The sequence below is a fragment of the Giraffa tippelskirchi genome, chromosome 14 (assembly GCF_054371585.1).
Source record: "Giraffa tippelskirchi isolate mGirTip1 chromosome 14, T2T-mGirTip1v1.2.pri, whole genome shotgun sequence".
Classification (NCBI taxonomy): domain Eukaryota; kingdom Metazoa; phylum Chordata; class Mammalia; order Artiodactyla; family Giraffidae; genus Giraffa; species Giraffa tippelskirchi.
The window spans coordinates 46,955,314-46,972,334 of NC_137288.1; the positions used below are offsets into that span (position 1 = coordinate 46,955,314).

General features: G+C 42.2%; 1 protein-coding gene across 6 annotated transcripts in view; it reads left to right on the top strand.

Annotated features, from left to right (window-relative positions):
* The first annotated feature begins 281 nt into the window (after window positions 1-281).
* ABHD3 (abhydrolase domain containing 3, phospholipase) overlaps window positions 282-17,021 on the top strand; it is a 65,804-nt gene continuing 49,064 nt past the window's right edge. For all 6 annotated transcript variants that reach the window (XR_014074881.1, XR_014074882.1, XR_014074883.1 and 3 more), the window contains exons 1-3: window positions 282-557; window positions 1,044-1,207; window positions 2,376-2,558. Coding sequence is in view for 3 of the 6 variants with exons in the window: in XM_081562763.1 (XP_081418889.1) it covers window positions 396-557; window positions 1,044-1,207; window positions 2,376-2,558 (509 nt within the window). In the remaining 3 variants the exon portion in view is untranslated. The remainder of the gene's footprint in view (window positions 558-1,043; window positions 1,208-2,375; window positions 2,559-17,021) is intronic.

The following is a 17,021-nucleotide window of genomic DNA, read 5'->3' on the forward strand; positions in this document are numbered from 1 at the left end:
CCAGTCCCCCAGGACCTGAAAACGCGCTTTCAGGCCCATTTCCTCCTTCGCTCTCCCACCCCCGCCCCCACTCTGGGGGTTCAACACGGGCTGACGGCTACTTGGTCCGGAGACGCCTCCTCCGCCCTCCCGGTGGCCGGGCTTTGGCCCCGCTCTTTTGGAAGCTTCCTGAGTGGCAGGCGGTGGGGGCTGCCCGAGGGAAACCGGGGCGGAGCCGGCGGCGGCCAGGGGGCCGGGCTGCGCCTCCCGGGGCTGATCGACCGCGCCCGCCGGCGGAAGCCGCTCTCAGCCTGGCTGGAGCTGCTTGGGCGGAAGGTCCGAGGCAGCGCCGCGCCCGCTGTCGCCGGCTAGCCAGCCTCCCGCCCCAAGACCTGCGCGCCCGCGGTCCCCGCGCCATGCAGCGCCTAGCCATGGACTTGCGGATGCTCTCCCGGGAGCTCTCGCACTACCTGGAGCATCAAGTCCGGGTGGGTTTCTTCGGTTCAGGCGTGGGCTTCTCCCTGATCCTGGGCTTCAGCGTCGCTTACGCCTGCTACTACCTGAGCAGCATTGCCAAGGTGAGCCGGGGGATGGCGTGGGCGCCTTGGCACAGGGCCGCGGGCAGCTTTGCCGGGAGTGACAACAGCAGGCGAAGCCGGAGGTGCCGCTGGCAAGTCAAGGACGAGTGGCCGGGGCCGTCCGGGGGGGCCCTTTCCCCGGCATCTGATGGATGACCTCCGAGAGCGCGGGACCCTGCTGACCTCGGCGCAGGTGGCGCTGCCCGGTCACCTTTCGTTAATCCGGCGGAGCTGCCCCCGAGATGCTCTCTTAACCTTTTTCAGAGTGACTCCCGGGCGTCATCTCTCGCCTTTCCCTAGAGGGGTTTAATAAACCGCTCTTAGGTTCGTTGTGTTTGAAGAACTTGCATCAGGCTTCCAAGAAGGATATTATTCATCAGACGGGTCTCGCGCGCTGGGGGACTAGTCTGCGCTTGTTTCTACTTTACGGTTGGCAGAAACTTTGCTCTGTTCTGGGCCCTTCACTGATACTGGCTCTCCCCACAGAAGCCCCAGTTAGTGACGGGGGGTGAGAGTTTCAGCCGCTTCCTTCAGGACCACTGTCCCGTGGTGACAGAAACCTACTACCCGACCGTCTGGTGCTGGGAGAGTCGAGGACAGACGCTGCTGAGACCTTTCATCACTTCCAAGCCCCTGGTGCAGTACAGGAAGTATGTAAATTTTCATTTTTCAGTCATTTATTGAAAGTCACAGTGTTCTGCATACTTTCAGTGTTTGGTTCATAGAACCTCTGGCTTAGGAAGTATATAGAAGAGCAAGGAAGGATGAAGGTGGAAGGTACGTGTGCCACACACGCGCAACTGCAGGAAGATATTCACGTGTCACCTTTCTTCACTGTGTGGGGGAGGTGCTCTGGTGTAAACGGTTTATTTCTGAGATGAGAGAGGTGCTTGGGACTTACTCTTTTTCCAATTTGCCCTGCATCTGGCTCTGAGAACCTAGTTTCTTTGATGATGTACATTGAGCTGGTGGTGGGGGTGAGATGGATGCCAGTTAATTTGGACTTTCTGTGATGGACCCCAGTAAAATGCTTATCATATTGATAAGCAAATGGGTTTCGATGATAATGTCCTTAAGGTGTTAAAAGATGTGGTCCAGACTATATCAGTAACCAAGAGATTTAAATGGTGCCTATTATTAATTTTCCTGAGTCATCTATTCCTTTCTGGAATTTCTTTTGTTGCCTGGAACTTGCTCTATTTATTTGGGAAAATTCTTCAAGGTTGTACATACTGTGTGAGAAGTACTTTGAAACCTTTAAGAAGCCAATATGCATTATGAGGAGACTGCATTATAGAGTGAAGGCAGCAAGAGCAGTGACCAGATCTGCAGTTTACTTATTCATCAATTCCCTGTTGAATTATTTGGGTGACCTCAATCAAACAGGGGTTAAATGCTGGGTATTTCAGAGTAATGAGGAAATGATTAAAATAAGTATGTGAAGTAGTTTGAAGTTCATTTTTATATACTACTTTTTACTGATCTTGCTGAAAATACTTATTGTACTAATTTCGTGACATCCATGCAATGGAAGAAAGTGACGTGTATGTTAATGGATGCAGAAAAAAGTTATTTTAAGATGACTAAATACCGTGAGGTATATATACAGAATTAAGAACTAACATTAAGACGTGACTTGTGGGACTTCGTGGTTGTCCAGTGTTTAAGACTCTGCCCTTCCAATGCAGGGGTTGTGGGTTCGATCGATCCCTGGTCAGGGAACTAAGATCCCACATGCCACATGGTGTGGCCAAAAAAAAAAAACAACCATGACTTGAAACACTAAAGGAGTATATCTTCTGTATTATTTTCTTTCAGTGAACTTATTAAAACTGCAGATGGAGGACAGATTTCCCTGGACTGGTTTGATAATGATAACAGTAAGCGTTATATGGATGCCAGCACCCGACCTACTGTCTTATTGTTGCCTGGCCTCACTGGAACAAGCAAGGAATCCTATATCCTTCATATGATCCACCTCAGTGAAGAGCTAGGATACAGGTACCCATGAGTGATTTCTTCTATTTTTCACTTAATTCATTTTAAATGAGGCTTCACTGTGTCTACATGTTTGTTTCTGAAATACTTGTTATTTCTTGCATGGATTAAGTAATCTCCTAAATTATTATTTTTCCCTGCTTCCTCCTTTCCCTCTTTTTTCAGGAAAATGCATAACTGAATCATTTCACAGAAAATAGCACTTCGTCACTGAGTAACAGATTTTGGCCAAACAAATGAATGAAATTAGAATAACCTAGGAATTATAGGATCTAGGCCTGAGAAGCACTAGGTCACAGTGAAGGGATTGCTAGGAGAACAGCGATTCCAAACCCCTGAGAGACCACAAAGGGGCCCTCATGTCAGACTTCATATTTGAACCTTGGATCCACTAATCTTCTCTCATCAGATCAGATCCCAAGTGTACAAAATATTCAGAATCAGCTTGTAGGTCATCCTTATTTTTCCAAAGATGATCTGTGCCTTTTCTGTCCACTGGAGTTTGCAGGTGCACAAGGCCAGGGCCCAGTTAACGATGGTGCAGCATTTTTAAGTAATTGTTATTCAACTCAGTCACCAGTTACTATTTAATTTTTCCAAGCAACTTAGCAACTTTAAGTTCTGGTTCAGCTTTAAAATTTTAAAGCAGAGTCATGTGAAATGTACTGCTTTTTTTGAGCCTTAGTCTTTTTTCGCCAATGGTAATTATGGTTGTGGAACACTGTGAGTTGCAGTTAAAGTAGAGTTGTTATCTTTTCTTAAACTTAGAACACTTGTTTGTGTAAAAAACTGATGTTGACTTTATATTAATAAAAACATTTTGATATAAAGAAGAAAATGCAAAAAAAAAAGAGAAGAAAATACCATAATAGCTGATTCAATTTTAATAAGTTGACTCTGATTTTTTTTATAGATAAAGCTGATTTTGTTCATGAGGTGACAGTCTCTTGGAAGCTTTAAGATGGTATTCCAGAATTATGGTTCCAATTAAATTTGCACTCAGAAATAGCAGGAATTTTATTATTATCCCATGTTTAAGCACCATCTAGTTAGTTCTGAGGCTTGATTCCAATTTTCTTGCTGAAACTTAGTCATGCTGAAAAAGTACAGATCATGAAGCCTTTTGTACATATTTAAATTGCTGATTCTATACTTTGCCTGAACTGTCTCCCAAGATTTAGAAAGTGCTTTTAAAAACAGTGACTTTTTAAAAACGGTTTACATCAAAAAAAATCTTTGAAGAAAAAAAAAAGGGGAGGGGGACTTCCCTGGCACTCTAGTGGTTAAGACTTTGCCTTCCAATGCAGGGAGTGGGGTTTGATCCCTAGTTGTGATGCTAAGATCCAACATGCCTCTTGGTCAAAACACCAAAATATAAAAAGAAGTAATATTGTTACAGATTCAATAAAGACATTTTAAAAATGGTCCACATCAAAAAAATTTTTTTAAAAAATAAGAATAATGTAATTGTAGGGAGATGGGGAGGAAGAGGGATGGACTGGGAGTTTGGGGTTAATAGTTACAAACTATTGCGTTTAGAATGGATAAACAGCAAGGTCCTACTGTATAGCACAGGGAACTATATACAGTCTCCTAAGGTAAACCATAATGGAAAAGAATATAAAAATGTATACATGTATGTATAACTATACACATAAATAAACAAAACACAATGTAGTAAAAACTCAAAGACTGAATCTCATCAGTGGTAGAGTTGCCAGTAGGTGTGGCTTTTTCCATCACTTGGTAAAAGTTTCCAAATTTTATTACCATGGCTATCATTACACTGTGCTTCAAAGCTGTGAAAGTGAAAAAGTGAAGTTGCTCAGTCCTGTCCGACTCTTTGCGACCCCATGGACTGTAGCTTACCAGGCTCCTCCATCCATGGGATTTTCCAGGCAAGAGTACTGGAGTGGGCTGCCATTTCCTTCTCCAGGGGATCTTCCCAACCCAGGGATCAAACCCGGGTCTCCTGCACTGCAGACAGACGCTTTAGGAAGGTTCTAGTTTCCCTAAGGGCTAAAATCTCTTCTACTGATTCAGAAATTTTATTGAGACTGTACAATAAGGAAGGCTTTACACTGTGAGGGGAAACAAAGAGTTATGGCCAATTGCCCTTATCACAAGGAACCTAGAGAGGGACATGCTAGACCAGTTCACTGTTGGCTGCTTGAAGGCACAGCTTATTTGTGTTTCAGGAACTCTAATGCTGAGTTACACTGGGTTGAAGGTAGCAGAATGTACGAATAAGCAATGACCAGTAAACTTTTCAATAGCCTTTGGGCTTAACCTCATTTGTTTTTAACTGCAAGGAATCTCTGAACCTAGGTTGAGAGGGCTAGCTTTTGTTGTATAACAAATTATCCCCAAACATAGTAGCTTTAAACAGTAGCATTTCTGTTCAAAATTCTGTGGGTCAACAGTTTGGGCTGAGCTCAGCTGGGTGGTTCTTCTGGCCTTGGCTGGAATGATTCATGCATTTGTGGTCAGCAGCCAGGGCAACTCTGGGCTTGGGAGTCATCTGCAGTGATGGCTCATGTCAGCTCCACGTGACCTTTCACCCTCCATCAGGCTCACCAGTGTTCACTGGGTGGCAGAGGGTCCCAAAAGTCAGACCTCCCTGGTGGTCCAGTGGTTAAGAATCTGCATGCCAATGCAGGGGACATGGGTTTGAAGAAGATCCCACATGCTGTGGGGCAACTAAACCTGTGTACCACAGCTACTGAGCCCCTGCTCTAGAGTCTGTGCTCTGCAACAAGAGAAGCCACAGCAATGAAAAGCCTGCAAACCACAATGAAGAGTAGCCCCCACTTGCCACAACTAGAGAAAGCCCATGCACAGCAATGAAGACCCAGCACAGCCAAAATAAATAAATTAATTAATTAAAAAAATTTTTTTAAAGAATCTAAAGTGACAGCTGCAAGTCTTCTTCAGGCCCATTCCCTGGTGGTGCTTCAGACAGTAAAGAATCTGCCTGCAGGATCCTCTATGACCCACCTCCCAGAGTATTGGAAATAAAAGCAAAAATAAACAAATGGGACCTAATTAAACTTAAAAGCTTTTGCACAACAAAGGAAACTATAAGCAAGGTGAAAAGACAGCCTTCAGAATGGGAGAAAATAATAGCAAATGAAGCAACTGACAAAGAATTAATCTCAAAAATATACAAGCAACTCCTGCAGCTCAATTCCAGAAAAATAAACGACCCAATTAAAAAATGGGCCAAAGAACTAAACAGACATTTCTCCAAAGAAGACATACAGATGGCTCACAAACACATGAAAAGATGTGCAACATCACTCATTATCAGAGAAATGCAAATCAAAACCACAATAAGGTACCATTTCACGCCAGTCAGAATGGCTGCTATCCAATAGTCTAGAAGCAATAAATGCTGGAGAGGGTGTGGAGAAAAGGGACCCTCTTACACTGTTGGTGGGAATGCAAACTAGTACAGCCACTATGGAGAACAGTGTGGAGATTCCTTAAAAAACTGGAAATAGAACTGCCATATGACCCAGCAATCCCACTGCTGGCATACACACCGAGAAAACCAGAATTGAAAGAGACACATGTACCCCAATGTTCATTGTAGCACTGCTTATAATAGTCAGGACATGGAAGCAACCTAGATGTCCATCAGCAGATGAATGGATAAGAAAGCAGTGGTACATATACACAATGGAATATTACTCAGCCATTAAAAAGAATACATTTGTATCAGTTCTAACAAGGTGAGTGCAACTGGAGCCTATTATACAGAGTGAAGTAAGCCAGAAAGAAAAACACCAATACAGTATACTAATGCATATATATGGAATCTAGAAAGATGGTAATGATAACTCTATATGCGAGATAGCAAAAGAGATACAGATGTATAGAACAGCCTTTTGGACTCTGTGGGAGAGGGCGAGGGTGGGATGATATGCGAGAATGGCATTGAAACATATATATTATCATATGTGAAACGGATCGCCAGTCCAGGTTTGATGCATGAGACAGGGTGCTCAGGGCTAGTGCACTGGGATGACCCAGAGGGATAGGATGGGGAGGGAGGTAGGAGGGGGGTTCAGGATGGGGAACACATGTACACCCGTGGTGGATCCATGTCAATATATGGCAAAACCACTACAATATTGTAAAATAATTAGCCTCCAATTAAAATAAATAAATTTATATTTAGAAAAAAAAATAAATTAAAAAAAAAACAAAGAATCTGCCTGCAGTGCAGGAGACCCAGGTTCAATCCCTGAATCAGAAAGATTCCCTGCAGAAGGGAATGGTAACCCACTGCAGTATTCTTGTCTGGAGAATTCTATGGACAGAGGAGCCTGGCAGGCTATAGTCCATGGGGTCACAAAGAGTCAGATATGACTGAGCAACCAACACTGCAGTTTAAGCACTCTCATAATATTGTTTCTGCCAGACTGTAGTCAAAACAAGTCATGTGGTCAGCCTTAAGTCAGCAGGTAGGAATTTAGACTCCACCTCCTATTAAGTATGTTTGCAATCTATCGGAGACAGTGAGGTGGTTTCAGTTCCACTGACATTAAAAAAAAAAATGGATCCTGTACTTTGGCACAAGTCTAGATTGAGTCCTTAGGTTGCAAAACAGATCTAAGTTACTCATACCCTTGCATGGGATGAAGTGGATAACAGAGCTTGGGGAAAGGTGTGTAATGTGACGGAAGGTGCATGGGCTTTAAAGCCAGGTCTAGGTTCAAATGTTGGAACTGCCACTTACTGAGGGACCCTGGGCAACTAATTTTTAGCTTCTGCAATATAGCTCCTCACTTACTACAAAGCTGAAACAAATTAGATTGTATCAGGTGGTTTCATGCCTTGAACAAAGCAGGTCTGTAGATATGTTTGTCTTCCTTCGTGAGCTTTCTATTCCCTGAGCAGAGGAGAACAGTTTTTTTAATAGTTTAAAGAGCAAGTACAAACACACCTGCTTCTTGGGAAACATCTAGTTTTCTCGAAGGAATGCTTGTACATGATGATAATGTTTCTTATACAACAGAGTTGCATGAGCACCCCAGTATCAGGAGGGTGCATGCGCCTTCAAGCCTCAGTTACTATCTTATGTAAAGTTCAAGTTTACAGGGAGGGTTGTGCATTCTGTCAGGTCGCCAGGGAATCACTGATGTTTCACTGGTGAGATATGATTTAGAGACAACCTAACTCCTCTCAGGTGGACAACTGAAACCTAAAAATTTACTGTTATTCTTAAGTAGATGTCTTTTCCTGTATCCAAAAACTAACAAAGAGGCAGAACTTTTCTGTTAAAGTCCAGTAATTCAAAATTAATAATGAAAGGAAACTAAGCTGCGGGTCATTTAAGGTAATCGTGAGCAAAGTAGGGCAAAGGTAAATGAAACTGAATGGGGACTACTTGGCCTGCCTTCACGGGCAGAGTGCACCATGTACTCCCTGAATTAACTTGCCTCTGGGAGGAGAAGAGAATTTGCTGAGTCAGACAACTCCAGTCATTCTTCCAAATTGTATCAATCAGAAAAGTCCTTCATCTCCCAGAGAGCAAATAAGGTAAGAAGACCAGGAGGCCAAGAGTGTATTTAGAGAGAAGCCCTCACAGAAACCAGAGTACTGGAGAAAAAATTATTTCCTGTAATAAGTTATACCCATATAATTGATAAAGTAGCTGGAAATCTCATTCATTTCTCCAAGATTTCTTTAAAAAAGAATTCTATTCAATAACACAGCCTAAGAGGTATTGAGTTTGGGTAAACTCTGGGAGTTGGTGATGGACAGGGATGCCTGGTGTGCTGCAATTCATGGGGTGGCAAAGAGTCAGACACGACTGAGTGACTGAATGAACTAAACTGAACTGAAGAGGTATTATTTTGTATACGAGGATAATATCCTGTTTTCTTAAATCTTTTTCCCATTCTCTGAATTAAGTTCCAACACTTCCCCAGTGGCTCAGTGGTAAAGAATCTGCCTGCCAATGCAGGAGACATAGGGCTCTCGGTTTTGATCCCTGGGTTGGGAAGATCCCTAGGAGGAGAAAAGGGCAACCTACTCCAGCATTCTTGCCAGGAAAATCCCATGGACAGAGGAGCCTGGTGGGCTATAGTCCATGGGGTCTCAAAGAGTCAGACACGATTGAAACAGACACTATACTGTATACTACTTCAAGTAAGGTCAGAGAGAAAAATGATAACTCTAAGAGCATCTTAATCATCCTCTATTGACACCATTCATCTATTTTGTGCCACCCCCAACTAATATTTAAAAAGAATGACCTGTCCAGAATTGTTTAATAATAAGTTCATTGACATCTATGTCAGTTATTAAGTATTTTGGCACAATCAAGTACAGTATCAGAACCTCTGTTCCCAAAGAGCATAAGTATAGTCTAGTGGAACTGACAGAGAATATTCAGTAATAAGGAAGAAATTCGTTATTAGAGAGGACCAAGATTGGCTCCAAGTGACAGAAAACTCAAAATAACAGTGACTTAAACAAGATGCAGGTTTATTTCTTTCTCATGTGAAAATCTAAGAAGGTGGACTGAGATTCTGTAGCATCAGAAGAGCAAGTTTTTGGACTTCCCTGGTGGTCCAGTGGCTAAGACTCTTTGCTCCCAAGCAGGGGGCCCAGGTTCAATCCCTGGCCAGGGAATTAGACTCCACATGCTGCAACTAAGACCTGGCTCAGTCGAATAAATAAATACTTTAAATAAACAAATAAATACTTTTGGAAAAAAAAGTAAATTTCTTTTATCATGTCACTTATAACTGATGGCTGCTCCAGCTCCAGCTGTCACATCTGCATTCCAACCTCCAAGAAGAAGAAAAAAGGGAGACTAGAGAAGGCACCATCTTTTTTTAAGGATGCTTTGCAACAAATGTGCTTGTCAGTTTTGCTTTCCTCACATGGGTCTGCTCTTTCTTAGCTGGAAAGGATGTTTGAGAGTAAAATCTTTATTTGGGGCAGCTATGTAGTCAAGTGGGCCTTAGAAAGCATCACTACGAACAAAGCTAGTGGAGGTGATGGAATTCCAGTTGAGCTATTTCAAATCCTCAAAGGTGATGCTGTGAAAGTGCTGCACTCAATATGCCAGCAAATTTGGAAAACTCAGCAGTGGCCACAGGACTGGAAAAGGTCAGTTTTCGTTCCGATCCCAAAGAAAGGCAATGCCAAAGAATGCTCAAACTACCGCACAATTGCACTCATCTCACATGCTAGTAAAGTAATGCTCAAAATTCTCCAAGCCAGGCTTCAGCAATACGTGAACCGTGAACTTCCAGATGTTCAAGCTGGTTTTAGAAAAGGCAGAGGAACCAGAGATCAAATTGCCAATATCCGCTGGATCATCGAAAAAGCAAGAGAGTTCCAGAAAAACATCTATTTCTGCTTTATTGACTATGCCAAAGCCTTTGACTGTGTGGATCACATTAAACTGTGGAAAATTCTGAAAGAGATGGGAGTACCAGACCATCTGACCTGTCTCTTGAGAAACCTGTATGCAGGTCAGGAAGCAACAGTTAGAACTGGACATGGAACAACAGACTGGTTCCAAATAGGAAAAGGAGTACGTCAAGGCTGTATATTGTCACCCTGCTTATTTAACTTATATGCAGAGTACATCATGAGAAACGCTGGGCTGGAAGAAACACAAGCTGGAATCAAGATTGCCGGGAGAAATATCAATAACCTCAGATATGCAGATGACACCACCCTTATGGCAGAAAGTGAAGAAGAACTAAAGAGCCTCTTGATGAAGGTGAAGGAGAGTGAAAAAGTTGGCTTAAAGCTCAACGTTCCGAAAACTAAGATTATGGCATCTGGTCCCATCACTCCATGGGAAATAGATGGGGAAACAGTGGAAACAGTGTCAGACTTTACTTTTTTGGGCTCCAGAATCACTGCTGATGGTGACTGCAGCCATGAAATTAAAAGACGCTTACTCCTTGGAAGGAAGGTTATGGCCAACCTAGATAGCATGTTTAAAAGCAGAGACATTACTTTGCCAACAAAAGTCCGTCTAGTCAAGGCTATGGTTTTTCCAGTGGTCATGTATGGATGTGAGAGTTGGACGGTGAAGAAAGCTGAGCGCCACAGAATTGATGCTTTTGAACTGTGGTGTTGGAGAAGACTCTTGAGAGTCCCTTGGACTGCAAGGAGATCCAATCAATCCATCCTAAAAGAGATCAATCCTGGGTGTTCATTGGAAGGTCTGATGTTGAAGCTGAAGCTCCAATACTTTGGCCACCTCATGCGAAGGGTTGACTCATTGGAAAAGACCCTAATGCTGGGTAGGATTGGGGGCGGGAGGAGAAGGGGACGACAGAAGATGAGATGGTTGGATGGCATCACCGACTCGATGAACATGGGTTTGGGTAGACTCCGGGAGTTGGTGATGGACAGAGAGGCCTGGCGTGCTGCAATTCATGGGGTCGCAGAGAGTCGGACACGACTGAGCGACTGAACTGAACTGAACTGATGTACCCAGAGGAAACTGGGGGACTCTGTTACTGAGGAAGAAGGGGAGGGTTGATATCGAGAGATCCCTGAACAGTCTCCAGCACTGACTGATCAGAGCGTTGCAAGTGCCAGGATTCTGTACTACCAGGAAGCAAGCGAGACATTTTATAGAGGGAAGAAATAGGTCAGCATGGTTGGATGCAACTGAAAGGGCCAGGAGAATGAGGGTGGATAAAGCACAATTTGAGAAGATGTAATAGGGCAGGAGGAAGGAAGCCCAGCTGCTGAGCAAAAAAGGCCTCGGGAGACAAGAGCAAGAGTGAGTCACACACTTGTTTGTTTTTTCGGCCGAACCACTTACAGGAGCCTAGTTCCCTGCCCAGGGATTGAACCTGGGTCCCCTGCAATGGAAGTGTGGCATCCTAACCCCTGGACTGTCAGGGAATTCCTGGGTCACACAGTTAAATTTTGACAGAGAAAGGAGAGAAACAGCAGAAGAGGACAATCAATTGAGGAATTAGTCAAGATTGCAGGCTTATGTTTCAAAAAATTTCCTTCTTGCCACAATTAAAAAATACTCACAGGGGCTTCCCTGGTATCTTAGTGGTAAAGAATCCTCCTGCCAATGCAGGAGACCTGGGTTCGATCCCTGACCCAGGAAGATCCCGTATGCTGTGGAACAACTAAGTCCTTGCACTACAGCTACTGAAGCCAGTGTGCCCTAGAGCCTGTGTTCTGCAACAAGAGAAACCACAGCAATGAGAAGCCCTCACGGTGCAGATAGAGAGTAGCCCCAGCTCACTGCTTCCATGGTGGTAAAGAATCTGACTGAAATGCAGGTGACCTGAGTTCAAAAGCATGGATCTGGAAGATCCCCTAGAGAAGGTAATGGCCACCCACTCCAATATTCTTGCCTGGAGAATTCCATGGACAGAGGAGACTGGCGGACCATAGTCCATGGGGTTGCAAAGAGTCAGACGCAACTGAGCACCTAACACACCAGCTCACTGCAACTTGAGAAAAGCCCACCCCTGCAGCAATAAAGACCCAGCACAGCCAAAAAGAAAGAAATTAAAAAAAAAAAAATTATTTTATTTATTTTTTTTTCTTTGGTTGAACACAGATAAATTTATTTTGTTTTGATAGTTGTCCCTTTTAATAAGTATTAGAAAATACATACTTAGCACTTCAAACCCATTGTTTCACAGTCATCGCTACTTAGGATGAAACTAAAGTAGATAATAATATTAGACCTAAGACAATCTCAAGAAAAATACTGGGTAAATAGTACAGGAGGGCAATTTGGAAGTATCTATTAAAAACAAAAGTATAAATAGCCTATGACTCTGCAGTTCAATTTCTAGGAATCGACCCTAGGTAAGTTTTCACACTCTCACACACACACACACACACACACACACACACACACACACACACACACACACACACACACACACACACACACACATGCTCCTGCTTAGCATCCTATAAAAGCAAAAACAGAAAACAGTCTATCATATGCTGCTGCTGCTGCGTCGCTTCAGTCGTGTCCGACTCCGTGCGACCCCATAGACGGAAGCCCACCAGGCTCCGCTGTCCCTGGGATTCTCCAGGCAAGAACACTGGAGTGGGTTGCCATTTCCTTCTCCAAAAATTTTTTTTTAAAAAGAACATTAAAAAAATGCAGAAAGCACTGATTTTCTCCTGTGGTTTGACAGGGCCAATATCTCCTGTCCTTCACCGCAGAGCCCACTGTTGGGAGCAAGGATTCCAGTGTCCATTCTTTATCTTTCTGAGATATTTGAAGTGGGCAATGATTTATTTTTTAAATTTTAAGATGTTTAATAGATGTATGAAGTTGACAAAGAAGTAAAGGTCAAGTGGATCAAAATGCTTTAGCAAATGTCTTTTCAACATGAAAGTAATGCAGAAATACAAACAATTCCAGTGTCAACCTTTGAACATGAATAACTGTTTTACCTATTGGAAAGAAGAAAATTAAAGATCTTTATGTTTCCTAGTTTAAAACTTGCCATTATTGTAACTCTTAGAGCTATAAATGTTTTAGGAAGAATAAATACACATCACATGCAGAGAACTCAAAATTTCTTGATAACACCACATAACTATGGTGTGTATAACTAATACAGATACATCAACCTAATATCCAAGTTATCTCCTTTTATCACTTTTTGTATTTTCTCTGTCTTTTTAATTTTCTCTATTTGCTACTATAGATTGTTTTAGCCTAAGAGCTACTCCTTTATTCTGCTGCTGCTGCTGCTGCTAAGTCGCTTCAGTTGTGTCCGACTCTGTGTGACCCCATAGACGGCAGCCCACCAGGCTCCCCCGTCCCTGGGATTCTCCAGGCAAGAACACTGGAGTGGGTTGCCATTTCCTTCTCCAGTGCATGAAAGTGAAAAGTGAAAGTGAAGTCGCTCAATCGTGTCCGACTCTTAGTGACCCCATGAACTGCAGCCCACCAGGCTCCTCCATCCATGGGATTTTCCAGGCAAGAGTACTGGAGTGGGGTGCCATTGCTTTCTCCTTTATTCTCCTTTCCCTTAAAGTGGGAGATGATTTTAAAGAGGTTAAAATGTGACTAATTGTAAATGTTCCTTCACTTTCCAGTTTGGAGTTGGGCTTGTGCATTTTTTTATGTAGAGGAAGTAGCACCAGTGGAGGCTAGATGGTTAGCTTTTCCTGAAGCATTAAGAGCACAGTGGAGTGCTTTCCAAAGACTATTCCTGAGGGAGGAAGGAAGAGGAGGCTGAACTATTGAAAATCAGGCACAAAAACAAAAGGACGAGCTTTGACTACTAGTCAAACCTATGATTTTTCCAGTAGTCATGTACGAATGTGAGAATTGGACCGTAAAGAAGGCTGAGTGCCAAAGAATTGATGCTTTCGAACTGTGGTGCTGGCGAAGACTCTTGAGAGTCCCTTGGACTGCAAGGAGTTCAAGCCAGTCAATCCTAAAGGGAATCAACCCTGAATATTCACTGGAAGGACTGATGCTGAAGCTGAAGCTCTGGTACTTTGGCTACCTGCTGCAGAGAGCCAACTCATTGGAAAATACCCTGATACTGGGAAGGATTTCAGGCAGGAGAAGAGAGTGACAGAGGATGAGATGGTTGGATGGCATCACCAACTCAATGAACATGAGTTTGCACAAACTCATGGTTTTGAGCTTTTGAGTTTTGAGCAAACTCAAGGAGATGGTGAAGGACAGGGAAGCCTGGCATGCTGCAGTCCATGGGGTCGTAAGAGTTGGACACAGCTTAGCGACTGAACAACAGTCTAAAAGCAGTATCTTAGATAAGCCATCATTTTAAATTAACACCAGAATGTTTTTTATCTGAAAGTATGTTTATGATTTGTTGTTAATTTAATTTTTGAAGTTTTGAGAATGAGTCAGTTAACTGATTATTCATGAGACTAGCTAGATGAGATAATGCTAAATGTTAGAAAGCACTGAATGAGGTACTCAGCTTATTTAATGGCACTTCTGGGAAAGGATATGGTGGATGCCAGCAAGTGATCTTGTTCTCTAGGGAACTCGCTGTTAGATGTTCCACTATAAAGTGATACCTTAATTAACAAACTTTCAGGGACAAAGCTCTTTTTATCAGAGCTGGCATGCACTCAAAGGGTACTCTGTGTTCAGAGCACCCATCTTTTTGGAAAAAGAAACTTGAATGTTACTAGCTTAGGTAGCATGGGGCAGCATAGGGAGCTGGTTAAGTGGATCACAGAGTCAAATCTGCCTGCATTCAGATTCCAGCTTTGTCATATACTACCCGTGTTTCCATGGATGAATTAGTTAATCTGTGCCTCAATTGTCTCATCTGTAAAGAGACCTATACTTCATAGGGTTATAAATATTGCATGTAATGTGTATGAAGAACCTTGACCCATGATGAACATTTGTTAAAGCATTAAGCTAGGAAAGTTAAAGGAGGGAATCAGGCCATGATCTGGCTTAGAAAAGACCCCTAGCGATCAAGTGGTTAGTGGTTAAGACTCTGCGCTTCCAATGCAATGCAAAGGGCGTGGGTTCCATCCCTGGTCAGGAAATTAAGATTCCCACATGCCTCGCATTCTTTTAGTCTGGCATCATTCTTTTAGTCTGTTCAGATGGAAATGAGGTACTTAGTGCCTTGGCCCTATTACCAGCTGAGAAACCATCCTAGGAGGGCCCAGAGACTGGGCCCCACACTGTGTGCCTGGCCAGGCAGTGGGCAGAACAGGGAGAAGGAAGGTGAGACCTGGCTAAGGTGGAGCAGCCATTGGAATCTATATCCTAGAACACATACATATCTCTGACTGGGTTTGGGGAGATAAAGTTGCCAGCAGTGACCTGTGACGTAGAGTAATTCCTGTTAGTTCATTATTATTATTATTGTTAATTATTTTATTTTTTATTAAAATATTATTATTAATGTAGAACTCTTTTGTTCTTAAATAGGACTTTTGGTAGGTTAGTTCAACTGAGTCTAAAATTAACAGAAATACCAAAGAGACCCAGCTAGAATTCAAATGAGTAAGATAAAATATGAGAACGTCAGAAAACAACTGAGTAAATGTTAGGGAAAATGGGAGCAGTAATGGGGAAAAAAGATTCCACTAAGACATTTTCAGAGATTGTTGAAAGAGAACTCTTGACACTAATGGTATAACAAGGTTTTCAACTTCCTCACATCAAAGATAACTGACGTTTTCCCCTTGTGGCCCTGGTTTTGAAATATTTAGCCTAATAAATTGCATTTAGTTAAATATTAACATGTTGGTCTTTTTTTGTTTTAAATTCATGAGGGCACTTAGAGCTTGTGATCAGCAAGAAATAATTAGAATTGCTATTTTTGTTTACCATAATTAAATTTAGCTTTGTTGAGTGCCTGCCACATAATAGGTGCTATACACAAGTTATTTTATTTAATATGAACTCAATTCCAAGATATATGTTAGTAACCCCATTTTACCAACCAAAAACAGAACTGTGGTGTTAGTAATTTCACCAAAATTAAACAGTGTGACAGGATTATGTTTCCACTGTGCAGCCTTGCTGCAGAAAAATACATGACTTCTGTTCAGTTCAGTTCAGTTCAGTCACTCAGTTGTGTCTGACTCTTTGTGACCCCATGGACTGCAGCTCGCCAGGCTTCCCTGTCTATCACCAACTGACTTCTGTTAGGCTCTTTGAAATCGTGGTCATTTTTGAAAACTCTCCTTTACTACCTTTTCAACCCTTGGATGTCTCAGGCTCCCATCTTGGGAACAATTATCTCCTCAAGTCCCATGATTTTTGCTTATAGAGATAATGTAGACCTGTAATATCATAGGACTCAATTTTATCAGGAAATTGAAGACACAACAGGCAAATAAGTCATGTTTCCTACTCAGAGAATAGATTTTATAGGGAAAGAGTTGAAACAAGAGAGTGAGAGAATGAGGCTCATGACTTATGAATTAACTTTCACTGTTCTCCATTACCATGTGATAATCAGGAGCTGGGCATTAATATGGTCAGTACTATATTCTTGTTAATTATATGTTTGATTTCTGATGCTTCATATTCTAGAAGAAAATATATGAATTCTATTTATTGGTCTTGATGTCTTTCTGATCTTAGTGAGGTTGGAAATATTTAGGTATTATCATTTTTTAATAAGAATGTATTATGCTGTTGGATGTAGTGTTATACAAATGTAAATTGGGTTAAGATGGTTGATTAAGTTAAACAAATGTGAATTAGGCTAAGATAGTTGCTAGTGTTATTCATATACTTTATATCTTTACTAATTTTTTTGTCTTGCTGATGTGAGGATATTAAAATCAACTATGCTTATGGATTTTCTATTTCTCCATTTAATTCTATCAATTTTTATGTCATGTATTTGGAACCTCTGTTATCAGTCACATGTACATTTATGATTGTTAATCTTCCTGGGAATGAACTCTTACATCATTATGATACGTCCTTCTTTGTCTCTGTTGTAACATCTATCTGATATT